Genomic DNA, 22,304 nt, shown 5'->3' with positions numbered 1-22,304 from the left:
ATAGACGAACATATAATTGTGAAGTGAAAGGAAAGGCATATGTGGTTTTCCATTCTTATTTACAATTCAAAATGTGTGGCCCTGATTTGTAGTCAGCGCCCCAAGGCAATGTTGGTTTTTGTAAGAGAACAAAAAGCATCCTCACAGCTTGATGGTGTCACCACCTCTTTTGCAGTGGGTATGGTGTGTTTAGGGTGACGTGCAGGCTTAGTTTTCTGCCAAACATGAGGTTTTGGTCTCATCTATAGGCAGTCACAAGGTCAATTTAGGTTTAATTCAATTCAATTCAGTTTATTTATACAGCACCAATACACAACACATGTCGTCTCAAGGAAATTTACAAAGTCAGGTACATACATTCCAATTAATCCTAACCTTTGAACAGTGCAGTCAGATTCAGTTCTTTATTCAAATTGGATAAAATGTTTTTCTATCTAAGGAAACCCAGCAGATTGCATCGAGTCAGAGACTTGTAGCAGTCACTCCTCCTGGATGAGCATGTAGCAACAGTGGACAGTCACTGCCATTGACTTTGAAGCAATCCCTCATACTGAGCATGCATGTAGCGACAGTGGAGAGGAAAAACTCCTTTTTAACAGGAAGAAACCTCCAGCAGAATCAGGCTCAGTGTGAACGGCCTTCTGCCACAACCGACTGGGGGTTTGAGAGAACAGAGCAGAGAAGGAAAAATAACACAGAAGCACTGATCCAGGAGTACTTTCTATGGGAAGGAAAAGTAAACATTAATGGATGTAGCTCCTTTAGTCGTTTGATCTAGAAAGAAAGAACAGATAAACTCTGTGCCAGTTTTCAAGATTAGAGTCTAAAAGCCCCTCCTTGAACCGCCACCATAACGGGGTAGATGGATTTGAGTGCTTGAATGATCCTAGAGGCTATGTTGTCTGGTGCTTAAATGCCCCTAATAGGGTCTCCCATGGCAAACAGGCTCTAGGTGACGGGTCAGAGAAAGAGCGGTTCAAGACACCTTCATGAGGACTACTAAATCGAGGCACGTGATGTCGCCCGGTACGGTGGAGGTGGAGTCCCACTCTGGAGCCAGGCCTGGGATTGGGACTCGTTGGAGAGCACCTGGTGGCCGGATTGCTCCTCGTGGGACCCGGCCGGGCCAAGCCCAAACGAGAGACGTGAGGCCATCCCCCAGTTCACCCACCACCTGCAAGGGGAACCGTGAGGGACCGGTGCAAAGAGGATTGGACGGCGAACGAAGGTGGAGACCTCAGCGGCCTGATCCCAGGTTGCTTAGGCTGGCTCAAGGGATGTGGAATGTCATCTCGCTGGGGGGGAAGGAGCTTGTGCGGGAGGTTGAGAGATATCGACCAAAAATAGTCAGGCTCGGTTCCACGCACAGCGTGGGCTCCGGAACCAATCTCTTCGAGAGAGGGTGGACTCTCTTCTACTCTGGAGTGGCCCACGGGGAGAGGCGGCGGGCTGGGGTGGATTTGCTTGTTGCCTTCCAGCTCAGCCGTCTTGTGTTTGGGTTTACCCCAGTGGATGAGAGGGTCGCATCCCTGCGCCTTCGGGTTGGGGACAGGTATCTGATTGTCGTTTCGGCCTACGGGCCGAGTGGTAGTGCAGAGTACCCGGCCTTCTTGGCGTCCCTGTTGGGGGTGCTGGATAGTGCCCCTCCCGGGACTCCAGTATTCTGCTTCCCCGATCTGAATCCGAGTGGTGTTTCGTTATTGGACTTCTGTGCTAGTCACGGATTGTCCATAATGAACACCATGTTCAAACATAAGGGTGTCCATCAGTGCACTTGGCACCAGGCACCCTAGGCAAGAGGTCAATGATCGACTTTGTTGTCGTATCATCAGACCTTTGGCCGCATGTTTTGGACACATGGGTGAAGAGAGGGGCTGAGCTGAGAGGGGCTGAGAGAAGGCCGAACAGAATTGGCAGGCCCAAGTGCATAGTGAGTGTCTGGTGGGAACGTGTGGCGGAGCCCTCGGCCAGGGATGTATTAAACTCCCACCTCCAGGAGAGCTTTGACCAGATTCCGGGGGATGTTGGAGACATAGAGACCGATGGGACCATGTTCTCCCCATGTATTGTCTATGCTGCTGCCCGTAGCTGCGGCTGTAAGGTCTGTGGTGCCTGTCGCAGCGGCAATCCCTGAACCCGGTGGTGGACACTGGCAGTAAGGGACGCTGTCAAGCTGAAGAAGGAGTCCGATCTGCTGTGGTTGGCTTGTGGGACTCCTGAGGCGGCTGACGGGTACCGTCACGCCAAGCGTTCCGCAGCCCAGGCTGTGGCAGAGGCAAAAAGTTGGGCCCGGGAGGAGTTCGGTGAGGCCAAGGAGAAGGACTACCAGTTTGCCTCGAAGCGATTCTGGCAAACCATCTGGCGGCTCAGGAGGGGAAAGCAGTGCTACGCCAACACTGTTTACAGTGGGGGTGGAAGGTTGCTGACCTCGAGTGGGGATATTATCGGGCGGTAATGTGGTTCTATCTGTTTAAGATGGAATTTAAATGACACGTCCTGGTCAAAAATAACACCAAGGTTTTTTACTTTATTACCGAAGGTCAATTTAATGCCATCCAGGTTAATTGATTGACTAAGCAGTTTCTTTTCCAAAGACTCCAGTCCAAAGATGACAACTTCTGTCTTGAGTAAATTTAGAAGCAAAAAATCTAAAGTCATGCAAGTTTTTATGTCTTCAAGACATGCTTGTAGTCTAACTGGTTGGGCTCATCAGGATTTATGGATAAGTAAAGCTGAGTATCATCTGCATAACAGTGAAAATGTATCCTATGCTGCCTGATAATTTTACCTATTGGAAGCATATATATAGTGAAGAGAATTGGCCCATGCACTGAACCCTGTGGTACTCCACAATTAACCCGGGAGTTTAAAGATGATTTATCATTTACATGAACAAACTGGAATCTGTCTGACAAATAAGATTTAATCCAGCCTAGTGCTGTTCCCCTGATCTCTACAGCACATTCCAGCCTTTCTAAGAGAATATTGTGATTGACTGTATTAAATGCAGCACTGCGATCTAACAGGACAAGTACAGACATAAGTCCATTATCTGAGGCTAGGAGAATATCATCAGTGACTTTCAGCAGGGCTGTTTCAGTGTTATGATGAGCTATGAAACCTGACTGAAACTCTTCAAACCAGTCAATGCTGTGTAAATACTTACACATTTGATTAGCAAATATTTTCTCAAGAATTTTAGATAAGAACGGAAGATGGGATATAGGTAATTTTTCAAGTCATCTCGATCAAGTGAAGGTTTCTTAACTAAAGGTTTAATTACAGCTACCTTAAAAGCTTGTGGTACATATCCATTTACTAAGGATAGATTAATCATATCTAAATGGGGCTGGTAATCAGAGGGAACACTTCCTTAAATAATTTGGTTGGGATTGGGTCTAACATACAAGTTGAATGTTTAGATGAAGCTAATATTTCTGATAACTCAGGAAGTTCCACAGGATCAAAACAGTCCAAACACAGATCAGGTTCTACAGTTAATTCCAATGTTGTCTCACTTGTTGAGGATGAAGTAATTATATTTGGGAGTATGTCAAAATTTTATTTTTAATAGAATCAATTTTATTTAAGAAAAATCCCATAAAGTCATGACTGCTAAGAGCTAAGAGAATGGATGACTCAACATAGCTAAGACTCTGTATAAGTTTAGCAACTGTACTAAAGAGAAACATAGGATTATTCTTGTTCTCTTCTATTAATGATGAGAAATAAGCTGTTCTGGCTTGGTGAAGTGTCTTTTTATACAACAGTAGGCTATTTTTCCAGATTAAGATTTATAGACTAACAGAAGTATTTTTTAGTCTATTCTCTGAGCTACAGGGAGCCAGTGTAAGGACTTTAGAACTGGGGTGAGATGCTCCACTTTCTTAGTTTTAGTGAGGACGCGGGCAGCAGTATTCTGGATCAACTACAGCTGTCTGATTGACTTTTTAGGCAGACCTGTGAAGACATCGTTGCAGTAATCAATTCTACTAAAGATGAACGCATGAATTAGTTTTTCAAGGTCCTGCTGAGACATTAGAAGACAATTTTGGCCCATCCATGCATTTATTTCTTCTAAGCATTTACCAAGCGCTTGAATGAATTCATAGTCACCTGGTGACATTGTAACGTATAGCTGTGTGTCGTCTGCATTGTTATGATAACGTTGCTGTTTATTAAAATCTGAGTTAGGGGGAGCATGTAGATGCTGAATACGAGGGGCCCTAAGATGGACCCTTGGGGAATGCCAAATGTGATTTTTGTGGTCTCTGATGTAAAGTTACCTACTGACACAAAAAATTCCCTGTCCTTCAAGTAGGATTTAAACCAATTGAGTGCTGTACCAGAAAGGCCGACCCAGTTTTCCAGGTGCTCTAATAAAGTGGAGTGATCAACAGTGTCAAATGCTGCACTAAGGTCCAATAATACCAGCACTGTGGTTCTTCCACAGTCTGCATTTATACGGATGTCATTGAACACCTTGACAAGAGCAGTCACTGTACTGTGGTGAGCACGGAAGCCTGACTGGAAGACATCAAAGCGGTTGGTCATTGTTAGGAAGTTGTTTAACCATTGAAACAGCTTTTTCAATAATCTTGCTGATGAAGGGAGGTTTGAGATAGGCCTGTAGTTCTGCAGTAGCAGATTGTCCAAGTTGCTCTTTTTCAATAGAGGTTTTGATAATTGCTGTTTTCAGGGCCTGGGAGAAAACACCTGACAAAGGGACATGTTTATTATTTGCGTTAAATCAGATGTTATTACGGGCAAAGCTTTCTTAAGGAAAGCTGTGGGTAAAACATCGAGACAGCAGGAAGAAGAGCTTAGTTGCTGTACAATTTATTCCAAGTTTTTGCAGTTTATTTGGTAAAATTGGGAAATTTTGTCAAAATCAGTTCTAGTTGGGGACAACTTTGGTACTGGAGTTGATGTGGATGTGCTGACTGCCTCTCTGATCTTTTGGGTTTTTTCAGTGAAGAATTTAGCAAATTCATTGCAGGCCCTGGCAGAGTGGAGTTCAGATGCTACAGTTATAGGAGGGTTTGTTAACCTGTCGACCGTGGCAAATAATGCACGAGCATTGTTAATGTTTTTGCTGATGATCTCAGAAAAGAAAGATTCCCTTGCATTTTTCAGTTGTAGGTTATACCCGTGTAGTCTCTCTTTATAGATAATATAGGGAACCTGGACCCAAGTTTGTCCTGGACATGCTCATTTCTGATAGAGTTACCACTGGGGCCCAGACTGTATCAAAGAGAAGTGATTTTAAGGTCCTGATTAGGAGGAGATAGTTTAGGAGGTGGTGGAGCTCTGCGGCATTTGGAAGATGTTGGTTTAGTAGCAGCGCCTCAGCCACGGGGGGTGTTGAATGGAGAAGATGTCAAAGCCATTTGGGTCCCGATCTTAAGAGCTCCTTTCATGTTATCAGAATCCAGTAAAGCAAAAAACGGGCTCGGTGGGGAGATGGGAGGGTTCTGTGCGGTCTGGGTCGGGGTCTAGGGTGAGGGGGGTTTAACGGGGGGGTCGGTCTGGGTCTGGTTTTGGGGGGAGGGGGTATAACGGGGGAGTCCACTTCTCCTGTGGATTTTGACGGGGAGACCTTTTGTGATGACCTCTCTTTCTCAGCCAACTGGCTGATTGTTTCTGCTGGAGCTGTTGGAGGCAGCGTTATCATTGTTGTTGATACTCCATGTTCTCTGCTGAAGGTCGAAGCTGCTGGTGAATTATTTATTGAATAGAAGAGATTAGATGTGAGACGTATGGCTCCCGGCTTGTTCAACCAGAAACCATCTTGCTTGAAGAGTTGTCTTTTTTCCCAAAAAATACTAAAGTTGTTGATAAGGTTCACAGATGTGGCAGCACATGTTTTTTTTCAACCACTAAATAATCAGAATCAGAATCAGCTTTATTGCCAAGTTCGTACATACAAACAAAGAATTTGCCTCCGGTACACTTTGCTCTTTTGTTCTGTTTTTGCATTACAGAATATACAAATTTACAATTTACAATGTACAATATACAATGTACAATGCAATATTCTGCATTACAGAATATACACATTTACAATTTACAATGTACAATATACCCATATCTAATAAAAAAGGTGCATTTGCAACATCTGTATGCTGTTGTTCTGTACTCTATTGAATGTTCATCAGAGAAACAGCCTGGGGGAAGAAACTGTCTCTGTGGCGGCTGGTTTTAGTAAACAGTGCTCTGTAGCGGCGGCCTGAAGGTAAAACTCTAAACAGTTTATGTGCAGGGTGTGTGGGGTTGGCAGAGATTTTGGCAGCTCTTTTCTTGACCCTAGACCTGTATAAGTCCTGGATGGAGGGAAGGTCAGCTCTGATTATTCTCTCTGCAGTCCTGATTATTTGTTGCAGTCTGGACCTGTCCTGTTTTGTGGATGAGCCAAACCACACTGAGATGGATGAAGACAGGACAGACTGAATGATGGCAGTGTAGAAGATGACCAACAGCCCCTGTGGAAGGTTGAACTTCTTGAGTTGCCTCAGGAAGTACAGTCTCTGCTGGGCCTTCTTTCGAACAGTGTCTATGTGTGAAGACCATCTCAGGTCCTCAGAGATGGTGGTTCCTAGGAACCTGAAGTGGTCCACAGCCGATACAGTGTTGTTGAGGATGGTGAGGGGGGTGTATGGGGGTGGTGTTCTCCGAAGGTCCACCACCATTTCCACAGTCTTGAGTGGGTTCAGTTCAAGGTAGTTCTGACCGCACCAGTGTACCAGCTGATCCACCTGCTGTCTGTATGCAGACTCATCACCGTCCTGGATCAGTCCAATGACAGTGGTGTCGTCTACAAACTTAAGGAGTTTCACAGATGAGTCAGATGAGGTGCAGTCATTTGTGTACAGAGAGAAGAGGAGTGGGGATAGAACACACCCCTGGGGGGCACCAGTACTTATTGATCTGGATCAAGAGAAGATGCTCCCCAGTCTCACCTGCTGCTGTCGGTCTGCCAGGAAGCTGTTGATTCACTGACAGGTGGAGGCTGGGACGTTGAGCTGGGTGAGCTTCTGGTGGAGGATGTCTGGTATGATAGTGTTGAAGGCCGAGCTGAAGTCTACAAACAGGATCCTGGTGTACGTCCCTGGATGGTCGAGGTGTTGCAGGATGAAGTGTAGACCTAAGTTAACAGCATCATCTGCCGACCTGTTTGCCCGGTAAGCAAATTGCAGGGGGTCCAGCAGGGGGCCTGTGATGTCTTTCAGGTGCTTCAACACCAGCCGCTCAAAGGAGTTCATGATCACAGACGTCAGGGCTACAGGCCTTTTGTCATTTATCAGAATCATCAGAAGTCTCGAAAAAATCTCACCTCCACAGAAAATCGGTGCAAAGGGTCCGCTGAGAAACACCTTGATATTGAGATCTCCAACAATATTCAGCAGACGAGTGAAATCCTTCAGATTTTTTCTTAGCCACGTCATCCATGGCTCCACTGTGTATAATAAGGTTTTCTAGAGACGGGCGCTTTTCTGTGATTACAAGAATATTCACTGAGATATTGGACACCATGTTACTGGTACTACTAAATATGATATTTAGGCTATCACTTTCAGTGTCAAGATGAATGTTAAAATCCCCCACTATAATAACCTTATCTGTATTTAACACTAAATCAGATAAAAGGTCTGAAAACTGATCTAAAAATTGAGAGTAAGGGCCTGGTGGACGGTACAAAACAACAAACAGAAGTGGTTTTAGTGCTTTGCCATTTCGATGAGAAACACTAAGGATTAAATAAGAGTTGTAGCTATTAATTGGTCTGGGACTAATTAATAAATCGGACAGAAAGATGGTTGCTAATCCTCCTCCTCGCCCAGTATGTCGAGGTATGTGAAAAGTTAAATAATAAATAATAAATAATGATTTATAGTGACACAATCTGATTGTCACAAATCAAGTCACTAACTAGCAAAGTCTTTGAAGAGAGAGATCTTATGTTCAGTAAGCCACGTTTAATTTTTTTATTTTTAGTCTGAGTTGTGTTTTTATTTTTATGAGATTTTCCAGATTTCCTCCTTTTAGATTATTTTTTAATCTATTCTATTCAATTTTGGCCGTGGGCGAGAAACTGTCTTTATAGGGTAATTAATTGAATTGAATTGAATTGAATTAATGGGTGGGTAGCAGTATAGAAGCTGCAGAGGGGAGTGTTAAACTACGACCCTGCTTCCTGGTCTGAACCCTGGGTTTATGAGGGTAAAAGGGCCGGAATACAAATGCCAGCCATGTTTTTAAATTGTTTTATCTTGAAAATCATGCATAATTGTTTTTACCCTTTCACGATTATACAACAATTTTTGTTGGTCTGTCACATAAAATCCCGAGTAAATACACTCAAATTTGTGCTTTCATTGTGACAAAATGTCAAAAAAGGGCTCTGAACACTTTTGCTTGTATGTCATATATTAACATATATGCAAGTTTATTACCCCAAGCTGAAGAGCAAATTCCAGTGCAATAATTACTTTTATTTTTTCATCTACTCTCAAGTGGTCAGTTTGTGTGTGTATACTCTTGTCGGCATTGTTATCCCAGGTTAATTGAGCAGTTCGATCGTAGGAGCAGTAGTGTTTAAGGTCATAGAGCAACATGCTCCCATGGCTCTGTCAGAAAGCTTTTGCTTTCATAATTACTCTGCTTTTATCTGTACCACTGCTAAAACGACTTCCAGACAAATGCACACATAAAGCACAAACAGGCTCATATACTGAAGAGTGTAATATTTAGATAATGCGAACTAACGCCCACATTCAGCTGCATATGTGAACAATTGGTTGCACACTCACACTCCCCCAACAGTTTAAAGTCCTTTAATTTTGTAGATGAGAAAATGTTTCGAATCCTCTTTCATGAACAATTGAATTCAGTCATGCATGATGAGGATGCCTGTTGGGTCTTTCTGTCTGCACACATTTGTGTGTAGGCGACTGTATTTTATTAGACTGAACAGCTTTTATCGTCGAACAACAATTTTAGATTAGATGTGATTGTTTGGCTCACAAAACGCATGCAACACTTTCATTTCTCTGCCATTTCAATGCTGATCCAAAATCTGTGTCTCAGTGCGGGTATTTGTACAGGCATGCATATGTCCCTTTTTGTATCAGTGTGTGCATGTGTGCATACACGGTTGTGTGTTTGTGTGCATGTGCATGCATGCGTGAATGCACATGTAATTTGAACAAACGCCAACACTAGTGGCCTTGTCTGTTTGTCTTATGCAGACATTCTGTGAATGTGTACCCAGCTCCTCCCAGCTTAAACATCGTTGGTCAGACTCAGAAACCGCCAGGGAGACTCCGGCCAAGGTAAGGCCCAGTCTCCACGATGCATACAGTTATGGTCGAAAATTTACATAAAATACTTATGGGCTGATCCTGATTAATTTGAACTGTTCTTTTTAAGGGTGAAATGATTGCTCAACCAACAACTACAAAGGATTTCAAAAACAATAACTGAATTTTCTCTCTCTCTCTCTCTGTCTTTTATATTTGACCAACAGCATCAACGATGACAATAGTTTCAGGCCTCTAAAATGGGGATGTATGTTTATACTTTAGCTTGTTTATGTTTGGTTTCCATATTTGGATTCAAGGTAATCCAGGATAAATTCAAACTTGTGCAACCAATTCTTGATTTTGAAACTCATTGAAGTATTTTGTTATTCATCCTTGCATCCTGAAAAAATGAACGGTTCAAATCCATTATTGAAAGCCCAGAGTGTATATGACACTTACATTTATGCCCATGGGTGGTGCAAATTGTGTGTACAGATGCACTCAAAGTACAGTAGGATATATATTTATTTTTTTTCTTTGCTGAAACTATAGGAAAAAATATAAATATTATAAGCCAAAGGTTGGCCCTTTAGTTAGGTTTTGCAGTCTAACTAAACAATAAAATTGAAGAAGAAAATATGTTCAATACGATATCAGATGTTAAATAAATATCATATGAGAAGCTGGAATGAGAAATATGTGACATATTTCAACATAGAAAAAACATCAAGTAACAGTGAATTCACCTTGGTGTAGGAGTAAAATGAATTGTTCGTAGGAACATTCAAACTTGAAAAAGGCAGCATGATGTGAAATGAATTCCTTTATTTTTCCATGTATTTTGTCTTTATTATTTGGTATCTATTCCTCCACTTTCCTTTCTGTAGAAAAGGAAGCAATCAAAGAAAAGTGACTGACTCAGGTGCAGGGGAGATTACCTATCACTGACAATGATTCTCATCACAATCCGCTTTCTGGCTTCATGCCGGCAGTCTGAAGAATTATTTCATATTACACTTTGCATTTTATCACTGAGCAGCAGCGGTGACGTGACCTCAGCTTGAGTACCCAGACACATGCAGGCATCAAATGGATTAGGCCCTGCAGATTTCCAAAACTCAGTGGTGTGATGGAAGGAAAAAAGGATTTGATTATATGAGAGATTTGGTGAAAAATCTGTGTTGAATGTAAATGTAAATGTTCTATTTAATATGCAGGTGCATGAAAACTGAAAAAAGCTCTTTTATACCAGTTTAAAATTTGAGTATGCCTGACTTCCTTCACACAGTGACGAAAATCTACATATTTGTCTGTGATTTGTCCAATCTCAGCCTTCAATGTTCTTATTGGGAGTTTATCTGGTACATCATTGTACAACCAACTTTCTTTGCACTTATAGCTTCAGATCTTTGATTCCATCGGCTTTGAACGTCTGAAGACTGAAATGTTTGAACATTTTTGTTTTGCAAGATTTTCAGGCTCAGGGGGATTTTTAATGGAGAGCATCTATGAACACCAGTTTTCAAGTCTTGCCATAGATCCATTGATTGTCAGTTAAATTTAGATCTATGATCGTACTGCATTTGCTCCATTAACAATCTTCTTAAATGTGACCAGTTTGCCTATCACCGCTGAAGAATAGCAAGAGTGTGCAATTCATTGTTTAGCTGCGTCAGGGCTGGGTATGTTACTTTTGTCATCAAATCAGCATCTTGTCTTATTTTTACTTTTTCATATATTTAAGGATACTGTCTGGGATTCAAATATTAATCATCTTAGTGCCTCCAAGCAGTCAGACAATTATCAGCTGAATTAATCATAAAGCAAGTCATGCTGCAGGTCTGACTTGCAGCTTCCAGCATCCTTCATGCAGAGGATGGCACAGCATGAGATCAAGTAATGTTATTACTAAGTCACTGCTACCATTGTTGAGTCACAGTTGTGTCCTTTCTGTAGCAGTGGCAGACATGTGTAATATGCATATGCAAGTGAGAGCTGCAGCACTCATGTAGGGACAATTTTCAACATTTCCAAAAAATCTGTAGAATCCTGGCATTTATAGTGATCAAAGTGCTTTTTCATATTGTCAAATCTGTAGTAAGGCAATGCCAGTGTTATTTTTCTTTGACATGGTGTCTTCCTATACCATTGAAATGAAATGAAAAATACACCATAGTGTGACAGGGGTAATATTTTGGAGACGGGGTAGTACTTTCCTTCCAGTTCACATTTATACAGAACTGAGATTGCATATTATACAGATCAAATATAATGAGGTTTATGGCTAAAACATGGAAAAAATGTGGAAAGGTCCAATACTTTTGAATGGCAGTGTATAAGTGCTTATTGTTAAAAGCTTTTTTTCTGCCATTCTAATGTGTAACAAAAGTCTGCTGGTTCTCATATGTGGTGGGATTATTCATTCCACAGAGATTCATTTTCTCTGATTCTCCTTCTCTCCAAACTGTCCATCAGAATTCTCCTGCTCAGCCCACAAATCACACAGAGACAAGAGAAAATCTGAAAGTCAACTTCTAATTACAGTGGTCTAATGCAGCAAGAATAATTTTTTTAAAAGTAGGAAAAAAATCATTGTTAGGAGCTTTTTGGCATAACGCTCTCCGTGTCATTACTCTTGTATAGCTCTAAAGTAGAGTTTTCGACATCATGTATTCTGTGGGGACATTGCTGGAAGCTGGCTACTGCTGTGTTTTATTTTTTTATTGACTATCGAACTGATAAGGAAGCAGAAAAAAGTCTGTGCTGCTTGTACTTTTTCTTTTTAATTTTTTGACTTAATGTCAATCTGCCCTCACAAGAAAATAGAACAGAATAGCGTAGCCAATAGCTTCATGCAGTTGCATTATAATACCTTCACTTCCAGGCCAGTTTCCAGCCATTGCATTTTTTATAATTTTGGATATCAACATGTAAATTTATTATGAATGAATAATTAATGAGTTTGTTTCTTTTCAAAGATTTTTCACTCATAAAAATCACCCCTGAAGTCATTTGAAAGCTTCCTATTTTGCGTTTTAATTACAGTTTACTGATGTGTAACCTCCAGCAGCATTGCAGCACTCTGACATAATCCATCTCAGTAAATACCTCATAAAGTAACCAAAATATGTTGAAGTGTGGTTCTGCTAAGAGAGAAAGTCATATGAAGTAACAGAGTCAGAGTCCAGTCTGAGTGGATTGCTGTGTCAAAAAAACATTGGGTTTGGAGACAGGGGGACACTATTTGGTAAATGTATTTATTTTTTTTTTTTTACATGTGCTGAATAGCACTCAGAACTGTTGTCTGAGTGCCAAAAAGAAGCCCAACAGATCTACTTTCACAAGTGGAGCATTATGGCTTTTATCTTTTGCTTCGGGATTGTTTCAGATGCAAAGGAAATGGAAATTAAAGGGGAAAAAAGAAGAAGGAAAGGGAGAGAGGTGGGACAAAAAGTTAAAAGGGAGATACAAATAGAGGAAAGAAATAAGGATATAGATAATACACAATAGAAGTCAACACCCTAGAAGTCTGCTATTACACCTGAAGAAAGAGGGGGGAAAAAAACACACGGGCAAGCAACAAATGCATAAATAAAACAATGTCACAGAAAAGTACATGGTACAAAATTAATGTAAGACGTATTTAGTGGCAACCACAGCTCAGTATAGAGTATATCCGTATATTTGTTTTTCTGTATATACCTAAATCCAAACACTTGTTGGTGTATGTGTGGCCACGCTTGTGTATATGCGTTTTCTTATTTATATAACCTTATAGAGTGTTTGGTGTTATTAAAGGACAGGAGAGCAGATAACAGAAGAGACGAGATAACAGAGTGCACACACTGATGAATGTGAAAATAAGGTTTCATTTTACCAGAAAGCATAAGCACTGAAAAGCCAGGATGAAAAATTAAACTAGACTAAAATGGAACTGACATAAAAGTAGGTGAAACAAGGAGGACAAAGAAATGACAATTGAACAACAGCACAATTACTGAAAAGGAGACTTTATCAACTTGGTACTGACACACAAATACTGCATTTCATTTAGTTCAAAGGTTGGGACTTGGATTCACATCTCACTAGAAGAGTAGAGAGAAATTCTGGAACCAGATATCATGATTAAAGCAGCCTAATATTTATCACTAAAGTAAATTCTGTCGCGTGATGTGCTTTTTAGGTGCAGTTAGTATTTGACTGCAAGTGTTATGTGCTTTGGGCACATATTTCTATTATTTTTGTATATTTCTCAGATTGCTTTTGTAGTTAAATGTTTTCCTTTGTTTTTTAAACATTTTTTGGCTTGGTTTTCTTAACCATATTTTTCGTAGCTGAGATATGAATTTTTCTAGTTTTAGGGTTATATACAGTATATTTTTTTCTTGTCGGACACTGACCTCCATCAGTCTATAAACAGGCTGGGTTTTGGGTGCGCTCACAGCACTCTATGGCTGCTCACTCTCGCTACCTGGGTGTCCATAGCTAGTGTGCTCTCCCAGCCGGTTGTTAGTCCTGTAGACCCCAGCACCATGCCTTGGGTGTCTTGCATTTTAGCTTCTGTTAGGGTCCATCTTTTGGTTGTACTTTGGGCTTTTGTTGGGCACGAGGAGGTAAGGGTTCTTGGCTTTTTCCTTTCACAGAAAGTATAAAAAAAACATCTGAATAAAGAAACTTCAAAGAAGAAAAACAAAGTAATTAATAAACCTAAATATTTGAATCAAATTCATCGCCACCTGGAACTGGGAGTATAGAGTATGTATGGGGATTGTGAGTGAGTGTACGACGTCCATTGTTATTTGTCTTTACGTTGGGTGCGTGTGTATGAGTGTTTTTAAGTGTACACCTGAGGGTGGGAATGTGTGATAGTGACTGTGTGTGCCTGTTTTATGCGTCAGGTTGGGTCTGGGGCTACTCCCTCTCCTGGATCAGTTTAGGCCCCCCATCAAAAGTGGGGCCTATTTCCACCCCGCCACACTACCTGCCGGTGGTTGGTGTCTCTGCCTGCTGGTGTACTTGTGGTTCTTGGTATCTGGGGCTGGGTGTTTTGGTGTGTGCTGGCTCACTCCTGGTGGCTGCTTGCCAGGGCTTGGACCCCTGCATTCTGTTGGGCCTCTGCTTGGGGAGTGATATGTCCCAGGGTCTCGGGTCGCTGGGTCCATGGCTGGATCTGCTCGGACGTAGACGGCTGCCAGCGGGGCCTTTGGGCTTGTCGATGCAGCTCCCTGGGGATTCTACACTGTGGCTGCTGGGTGGTTCCCCTGGGACTCTCCCCTGCTCTTCTCTGAGGGAGTTGTGGTAGTCCCAGTGGTGGTTCTCCTGGGGTTCATGTGCTGTGGTGGGTCTTTGGATGTCTGTGGCTCGGATCTCCTCCGTATCTGTCCTGGGTCCAGGGGGGCAGGTCTGTGGCTCCTCACACTCACTATTGCATATTTTTATTGAGAAACCTTGTATATACAAGCTTGCTGAAACTCAGACCCACAGGTGTTTAGATTCATGTGTTAACAGATACAAAAACCTTCTATATGTAACTGTATTTACCACTACATACATCTTGCATTGATAAGTACCGTGCACTTTTCGGTAAAAAAGCTGGTAATATTAACATTTCTGCAGGTGTAGAAGCAAGCAGGATGTTATCTTGTATTCTCTTCATCCTTCTTTCCTTCCTCCATTCTTTTCTCCTTCTCTCCACGTTTCCTTTTTGCCCCACCTTTCTCTCTTTTGTGCTTCTTTTTTTTCTCCTCTTAATTTCTGTCTGTGTTGTCCGGGCGTAAAACAGAGCTAACTAATAAAAACTGCACACATTGATTTGTTGTTGATGATTGTGACTAAAAGTATATTTTGCAGGTCTGTTTTTAAATAACTTTTCAGAATTGTGGATACGTGGTTGAAAAATTAAACATTAACAGAGGAATAAACAAGATAGTAAGATAGCTGCTAAAAATGCTTAAGCTGGCAACTGCATCACAGCTTTCTATCTGTGCTACACTAAATAACTATTTTATTTATTACAGCTAAGTTATTAGCCAATCGGTGCTGCTGTTGTTCAGTTTTGTACCTCCAAATCGAAAATGTATTGAATGGATCAAACCTGAACTGGATAACCATCTTCTCCAGAGAAATCTTTCTAAAATTCAATTTGAGATTTATGAAATATTTGAAATATTTTACTTGTGAAGTACAAAACAAGAACATTTTCAATGCTTTTTTGACATTGGCCTAAACCTTAAAAGGCTAAAAGGCCAACAAAATAAACTGATTGAACCTGGACCTGATGGTAAAAACCAAAAAAAAAAATGGATTGTTAGTTTTCTCAAAGAAAATTTAAATCCTGTCTCATCATATTCTTGGGAACCCAACATCATGCCTTTATGTAAAATGTGTGCCAGTTAACTGTGCAACAGCAGCAGCCCTTTAGGCCAAAGAGACACAGAGTGAGACGCAGGTCACTGAGCTCCCCAGACCCAGCCACACCACCACCCCTGGCCGTGCAGGCTAAGGCCAGGAACCAGTCCCCCGAGTACCCCAGGGCCTGCACCCACCACCGACAGCAAGACTGTCCAGCACCAAGCAGGGTAGACTGCCCAGAGCTGCCGTTAAGTCAGGCAGACACCAGCCCACCACAGCAGTCAGAACCTGCAGGGACCAAGGTAAGAGGGGCACACTGTAAGTCACCCTGGTGGGCCAATCCCTGAGAGGTCTAAATGGAGGGGTGCCAGAGCAGCCCCTGCAGGCCTCTACTAGCCCAACACCAGACGGCGGCCCGCCACTACCAGATGTGGCCCGAGCACCCACAAAGACAACACCCCACCAAGCCAGACAGCCCTCTACTGGATCCCTTCATGGGTCTGTCAAAGACCCCTAGGTCATCCTCACACCCCCAGTCCTCGCTGAACTGGGTGGAAAGCCTCAGTGCTTCAGCTTTTTTGGGTGGTTTGGTTTCTTCTAACACAGAGGCAACTCCAAGTGAACCAAAACTTGTCACTACAAACCATGTGAGAACATTCAGTCTGTTTGTTGGTCTCTAGAGCAGAAATATCAAATGTAAAACAGGAAGCAGATGCTGTAGAGTGACGTTGAGAAGATGCGTTGAAAGTTGCATAGGGCTTTATGTATTGAGGAAAAGAGGCACCATAATGTTTATTAGTTTGTCTAGACTACTGCATCCCACAATGCAACCTGGCCCCGGGAAGGCGTTTGACTCAAGCTTGCAGCATACACCTTGTAGCTATGTCGGATCGAGATGGAATCACATAAGCAGACTGCACTTGAGTTTGTTTGGAACGTGTTGTTTTTTACTGTTATTGCTCTGTTCACATCTACGCAAATAAAACACAGCAACTAGTTAGCAATTACAGGTCCTTCTCAAACAATTTGCATATTGTGATAAAGTTCATTATTTTCCATAATGTAATGATGAAAATTTAACATATATTTTAGATTCATTGCACACTCACTGAAATATTTCAGGTCTTTCATTGTCTTAATATGGATGATTTTGGCATACAGCTCATGAAAACCCAAAATTCCTATCTCACAAAATTAGCATATTTCATCCGACCAATAAAAGAAAAGTGTTTTTAATACAAAAAACGTCAACCTTCAAATAATCATGTACAGTTATGCACACAATACTTGGTCGGGAATCCTTTTGCAGAAATGACTGCTTCAATGCGGCGTGGCATGGAGGCAATCAGCCTGTGGCACTGCTGAGGTCTTATGGAGGCCCAGGATGCTTCGATAGTGGCCTTTAGCTCATCCAGAGTGTTGGGTCTTGAGTCTCTCAACGTTCTCTTCACAATATCCCGCAGATTCTCTATGGGGTTCGGGTCAGGAGAGTTGGCAGGCCAATTGAGCACAGTTATACTATGGTCAGTAAACCATTTACCAGTGGTTTTGGCACTGTGAGCAGGTGCCAGGTCGTGCTGAAAAATGAAATCTTCATCTCCATAAAGCTTTTCAGCAGATGGAAACATGAAGTGCTCCAAAATCTCCTGATAGCTAGCTGCATTGACCCTGCCCTTGATAAAACACAGTGGACCAACACCAGCAGCTGACACGGCACCCCAGACCATCACTGACTGTGGGTACTTGACACTGGACTTCTGGCATTTTGGCATTTCCTTCTCCCCAGTCTTCCTCCAGACTCTGGCACCTTGATTTCCGAATGACATGCAGAATTTGCTTTCATCCGAAAAAAGTACTTTGGACCACTGAGCAACAGTCCAGTGCTGCTTCTCTGTAGCCCAGGTCTGGGTAATGCGGCACCTGTAGCCCATTTCCTGCACACGCCTGTGCACGGTGGCTCTGGATGTTTCTACTCCAGACTCAGTCCACTGTTTCCGCAGGTCCCCCAAGGTCTGGAATCGGCCCTTCTCCACAATCTTCCTCAGGGTCCGGTCACCTCTTCTCGTTGTGCAGCGTTTTCTGCCACACTTTTTCCTTCCCACAGACTTCCCACTGAGGTGCCTTGATACAGCACTCTGGGAACAGCCTATTCGTTCAGAAATTTCTTTCTGTGTCTTACCCTCTTGCTTGAGGGTGTCAATAGTGGCCTTCTGGACAGCAGTCAGGTCGGCAGTCTTACCCATGATTGGGGTTTTGAGTGATGAACCAGGCTGGGAGTTTTAAAGGCCTCAGGAATCTTTTGCAGGTGTTTAGAGTTAACTCGTTGATTTAAATGATTAGGTTCATAGCTCGTTTAGAGACCCTTTTAATGATATGCTAATTTTGTGAGATAGGAATTTTGGGTTTTCATGAGCTGTATGCCACAATCATCCGTATTAAGACAATAAAAGACCTGAAATATTTCAGTTAGTGTGCAATGAATCTAAAATATATGAATGTTAAATTTTCATCATGACATTATGGAAAATAATGAACTTTATCACAATATGCAAATTTTTTTCGAAGGACCTGTAGTTTGCTTTAAACAGACTCAAACACCTCAGGTGTGAAAATACCGTGAGCCATTGCCAGATAATGGCTGTGCTGTGTAGTCTGCATTGAATAGCACACAACATTCTGTGCATTCGTACTCTGTCAGCTGGCTTCTTGCTCGGCTGTTGTCCATGTAGCTCCTACTAGGGGGACCAGACTTCCCCGATTTCCAGGGACAGTCCCCGTTTTAGACAACATGTCCTTGGCTAAAACTGTCCCCGTAAATGTCCTCGATTTCCGTGTTTTGTGAATGAGAATAAAAAATGTTGTGTCTAGACTGTTATTACGTTAGCTGGGGGTAGAAAGAGTGAGAGAGCATGTTGCAACAACAGCTCGGTAGCTGGTAACACTGCTATTAACGTTACAGAGTAGAAGAAAAGCTGACTGCGTTGCCTTGAACTGGGCTGATCCTTTCTGTGATGGTTTGGTTTGCCGTAGAAAACATTACTAGTGTTGTCAACATTCACTGTGCTCAGGTAAAAAAAATTAGTCTTGCATGTGTTTTGTTTTTCTAATTGTCAGGACCCAAATGCAAATAAACTTTATAAATCTTTATAAATCTTTTATGAACGAACAGAACAACAAAAGGCAAGACAAGAGCCCAAGGATTAGATGCTGCTGAGTAAGGGGAGAAATCACTTAAGTGCTGCCTGATATAGGAATGTGGAGCTACAGCGTGAACAAGGGTTCGTCCAAAGTAAGATGTTTTAGAATTCATTGGTGATGTTTAATTTATATTTTCAGAGCTAGTTATTAGTTGTTTTGTTAATGTATTGTTGTGATATATGAACACAGACTTTCAGACTGAGGGGCGTTTGTCCATTCAGTTTGGACATATGAAAGTTCACAAAAATAAAGCAATCAGTAACAGGGAAACTGAATGTGGTAAGAACTGCATGAACTGAGATGAGGAGGGAGAGAGAATCAGCTGGTTAAATGTGAATTTGTTCTTTTGTATTAGCTTGTGGCTCCAAGTACAAATAGTTATAAGATTAGATCACATAGATTATATTAGGCCTATAGTTTCTCATTTAAAAGTAGCCAAGGGTTATTATAAGTGAAACAAAATCTGCAGGCCCCAGCCTATCTAAAACAAAAATGTTATTTTATTACTACTGCTATTACTTTATTTGTTTTATCACTCTTAGGAAATGCTAGTGTGAATAGACACTTTCCTGCTATTAAACTTGATTTTTATTATTTAATTATAAATAAATATTTTAAATAAACTGTACCTTTTCTAATGTTTTCATTATATCTTGATAACATTTAATTATTTTAATCTCGGAGTTGGAAATGTCCCCGGATTTGATTTCAGAAATCTGGTCACCTTATCCTACTATCATCTTCAAGCATGTCAAAATAAGGTGAGATCTTTCCATGTAATCCATGCGACGTAGTAACTGCTCACAGTTAACTCCATAAAAGTTACAATAAATATCCTTATATCCTTATGTGTAATCCATGCGATAATTATTAAAATACACAGTTGAAGCAGTAGAGTGAAAACAAGCATATTCTCATATTCTGGGACTGAGAGATTGGAGGGGCCTGTGTGGAGCCACATATTATCTGTCTTATCTTTTGCAGAAATATAAACAAGTGTATTCAAAGAAATTATGTATGATGATTTTACAATTCTTTTACATGTATTAAATGCAATTAGTAATCTTTGATTATCAAGTTAAAAGATGTATGATTGAAATATGGTTAAGAACTGATAATTAAAGTAAAAAAACATTAAGGTTTGAAATTCCTAATCAGCTATATATGAAAGAGATATAACGTTAATCATTTGTGAAGTATAAAAAGAATGAAGTGATGGTTTTGTAACTGTGTTTTAAAGTAAATGCAGAAAGCTGAGAATGGAATGTGTAATACTGTGTAAAGTTTAAGACTGAGCAGATTAGGGTGAGAACTGTGGGATGACTAGGGGTAACGAGAGCCAGCTCCATGCTGACAGCAAATCCTTTGAAGGCCAGCGCAAAGAAGGGAGGATGAGTCTACAGCCAGCTGCGTGGCTATTACTGGCATCTCCAAGGCCGAAAAATAAGAACCAGAAAGTCACAATGACCATGACTAAGTACTGAGCAATAACTAAGAAGCTGAGCAGAGTAGGTTGCGCAATAACTGAAAGCCTAACAAGGGGCTGACTAGTGAAAGCATCAGTACTTTAAAGGCAATGCTGAAGGAGGGAACTGTGGTTGTTTCCTCGCAGAAGACCAGCGAACAAGATCGAACGGAGAAAAGAAGCTCAGATGGAAAAGGAACAGACATAGCCCTGCTGATCGACTGCATTAAAAAGAGGATCAACCCGTATGCCCTGGAAGGACTGTGCCTCAAAATTAAGAATCTGATTTCATCTAAAGCCTTTTTATCCAGACAACAGAAGTGAACGTGATCGGTGAACAGCTGATTGCTCTAAGTTTCAGGCTTCTGGAAGTCCTGAATCAACCTCATTTATGTCTCTGGGTTTCCTTCAACTCTTCAGCCTCTGGAAACTACTATCTTCGGAGACATATGACAACAAAGTCTCTGTTTAACCATCGAAGCCTGGAGCATCAGTGCCTGCCACTTAAAGGAAGAAAACTGAAGATTAAGTCGTATTCCTTTCAAGAAACCACTCGTTGTTACCAGAAGAAACATCTCCATCAGGTGCATGGATGAGCCTCCGTCCTCAAAGCCTCTCCAAACTCACTAGTTACAGTATCAGGGAAAGACAGGTTGAGTTTATTGATTCATTTCTATTATTGAAATTATTATGTGTTGCCGAATTAAGCTGTTACTGACCCCTGCAAAAGTGTTACTAATTAAAGAAAGCATATAAAATTCTAGTTAAATCGTGGACATTCAATTATTTGACTCACGGTATTTTTGGTTTTTCATTGGTGGTAAAAAGTCTTGTTGCCTGGTTCTAAGATTTTTTAAGAGGTTTTTATAGGTTGCCTTAGCCAAGTTTGTTAAAACAGCGTCCGTGGGGCTCGTGCCGAGCCACTAAAATTAACCTAGCCCATATACCAAGAGCCAGTTGTAAAATTAGAGAATGAGCAGCTGTGAACAGAAGTGACTGTTGAAGTGTGAATGAATGCGGTAGGCTACTCAGTCGTCCAGACCTCCAGTTGAAGAAGGGCGAGACTTTTGTATGAAGGCTGTCAGGGGCTAGGCGAGTCATTTCCCGACACCAGCTTAAACAGAACTTTCAGTAAACCTGCTTAGTAAGATCTTTCAGGTTTAGGGAAGTCCGGACCCATTGGGTGGACACCTGGATTGAGCAATCCCTTTAGACATAGGGAAGTAGGAGGGAGGGGTTAGCTCATCGGACAACGAAAGCGTCACCGAAGGTTATACTAGTCTCTATCGAAAACCAGCAGAAAATAATCAGCATCCGTCATGGAACCAAAAATGAAATGTATGTCTCATGGAGCATTTCTTCTGCCAAGGTGCATACCATCAGCTGTTGATCGTAACAGCTACTGCAAGTATTTTTGGCAAGACAGCCACATTGGTTTTGAGGTGATGAGGAATGGTGAGAAACCTCTTACTTCTTAAACAGAATTTCAACTTTAGTTGGTATTTCAGTTGATATGTCCAAGTAAAGAATTCAGACTTCCAAATACAAACAAAAAGAAACAGTAATGGCAAAAGAACACAGTAAAAGAAACATATGAAAGAGTATTCTGTATTTTTCTTGTTAAGTCAATATGCTAGCAATGAATATTCAGTGATGGCTTCCGATGATGTCTTGGCCTGCTGGAAGTAGAGCTAAGGGAGACTGTTTTAATGTCATATCGGCGCTATTCTGCAGAGTGTGCCCATTAAGCATATAATATATACAACAGAAACGCTTATACACATGCTCTGAGTCAAACAAATATTTAAAATCTTGGACCTGCAATACGTTTAACATGCAAAATCTAATTTCTTAATAATGTAAGAGTTTAGAAGTGAGACCTAGAAAACAGATGTTATGTTCATTTTTGTTCAGTTTGTGTACAATCTTTGTCTGCCATTTTAGCCCCTCTGACGTTCAAAAAGATTAAACAGAATTTACTGGTATGG

At 41.4% G+C, this 22,304-nt stretch overlaps 1 protein-coding gene across 3 annotated transcripts in view; it reads left to right on the top strand.

Moving 5' to 3' along the window:
- Nucleotides 1-22,304, top strand: part of fibcd1b (fibrinogen C domain containing 1b) — a 258,066-nt gene that overhangs the window by 78,432 nt on the left and 157,330 nt on the right. For 2 of the 3 annotated variants that reach the window (XM_047372703.1, XM_047372705.1), the window contains exon 2: nt 9,249-9,332. The exons of the other annotated variant lie outside the window; for it this stretch is intronic. In XM_047372703.1, the coding sequence (XP_047228659.1) occupies nt 9,249-9,332 (84 nt within the window). The remainder of the gene's footprint in view (nt 1-9,248; nt 9,333-22,304) is intronic. 3 annotated transcript variants of the gene reach the window in all.

The sequence above is a fragment of the Girardinichthys multiradiatus genome, chromosome 8, assembly GCF_021462225.1.
Source record: "Girardinichthys multiradiatus isolate DD_20200921_A chromosome 8, DD_fGirMul_XY1, whole genome shotgun sequence".
Classification (NCBI taxonomy): Eukaryota; Metazoa; Chordata; class Actinopteri; order Cyprinodontiformes; family Goodeidae; genus Girardinichthys; species Girardinichthys multiradiatus.
Note: the sequence above shows the minus strand (reverse complement) of the source record. Positions and strands in the feature narration are given on the sequence as shown.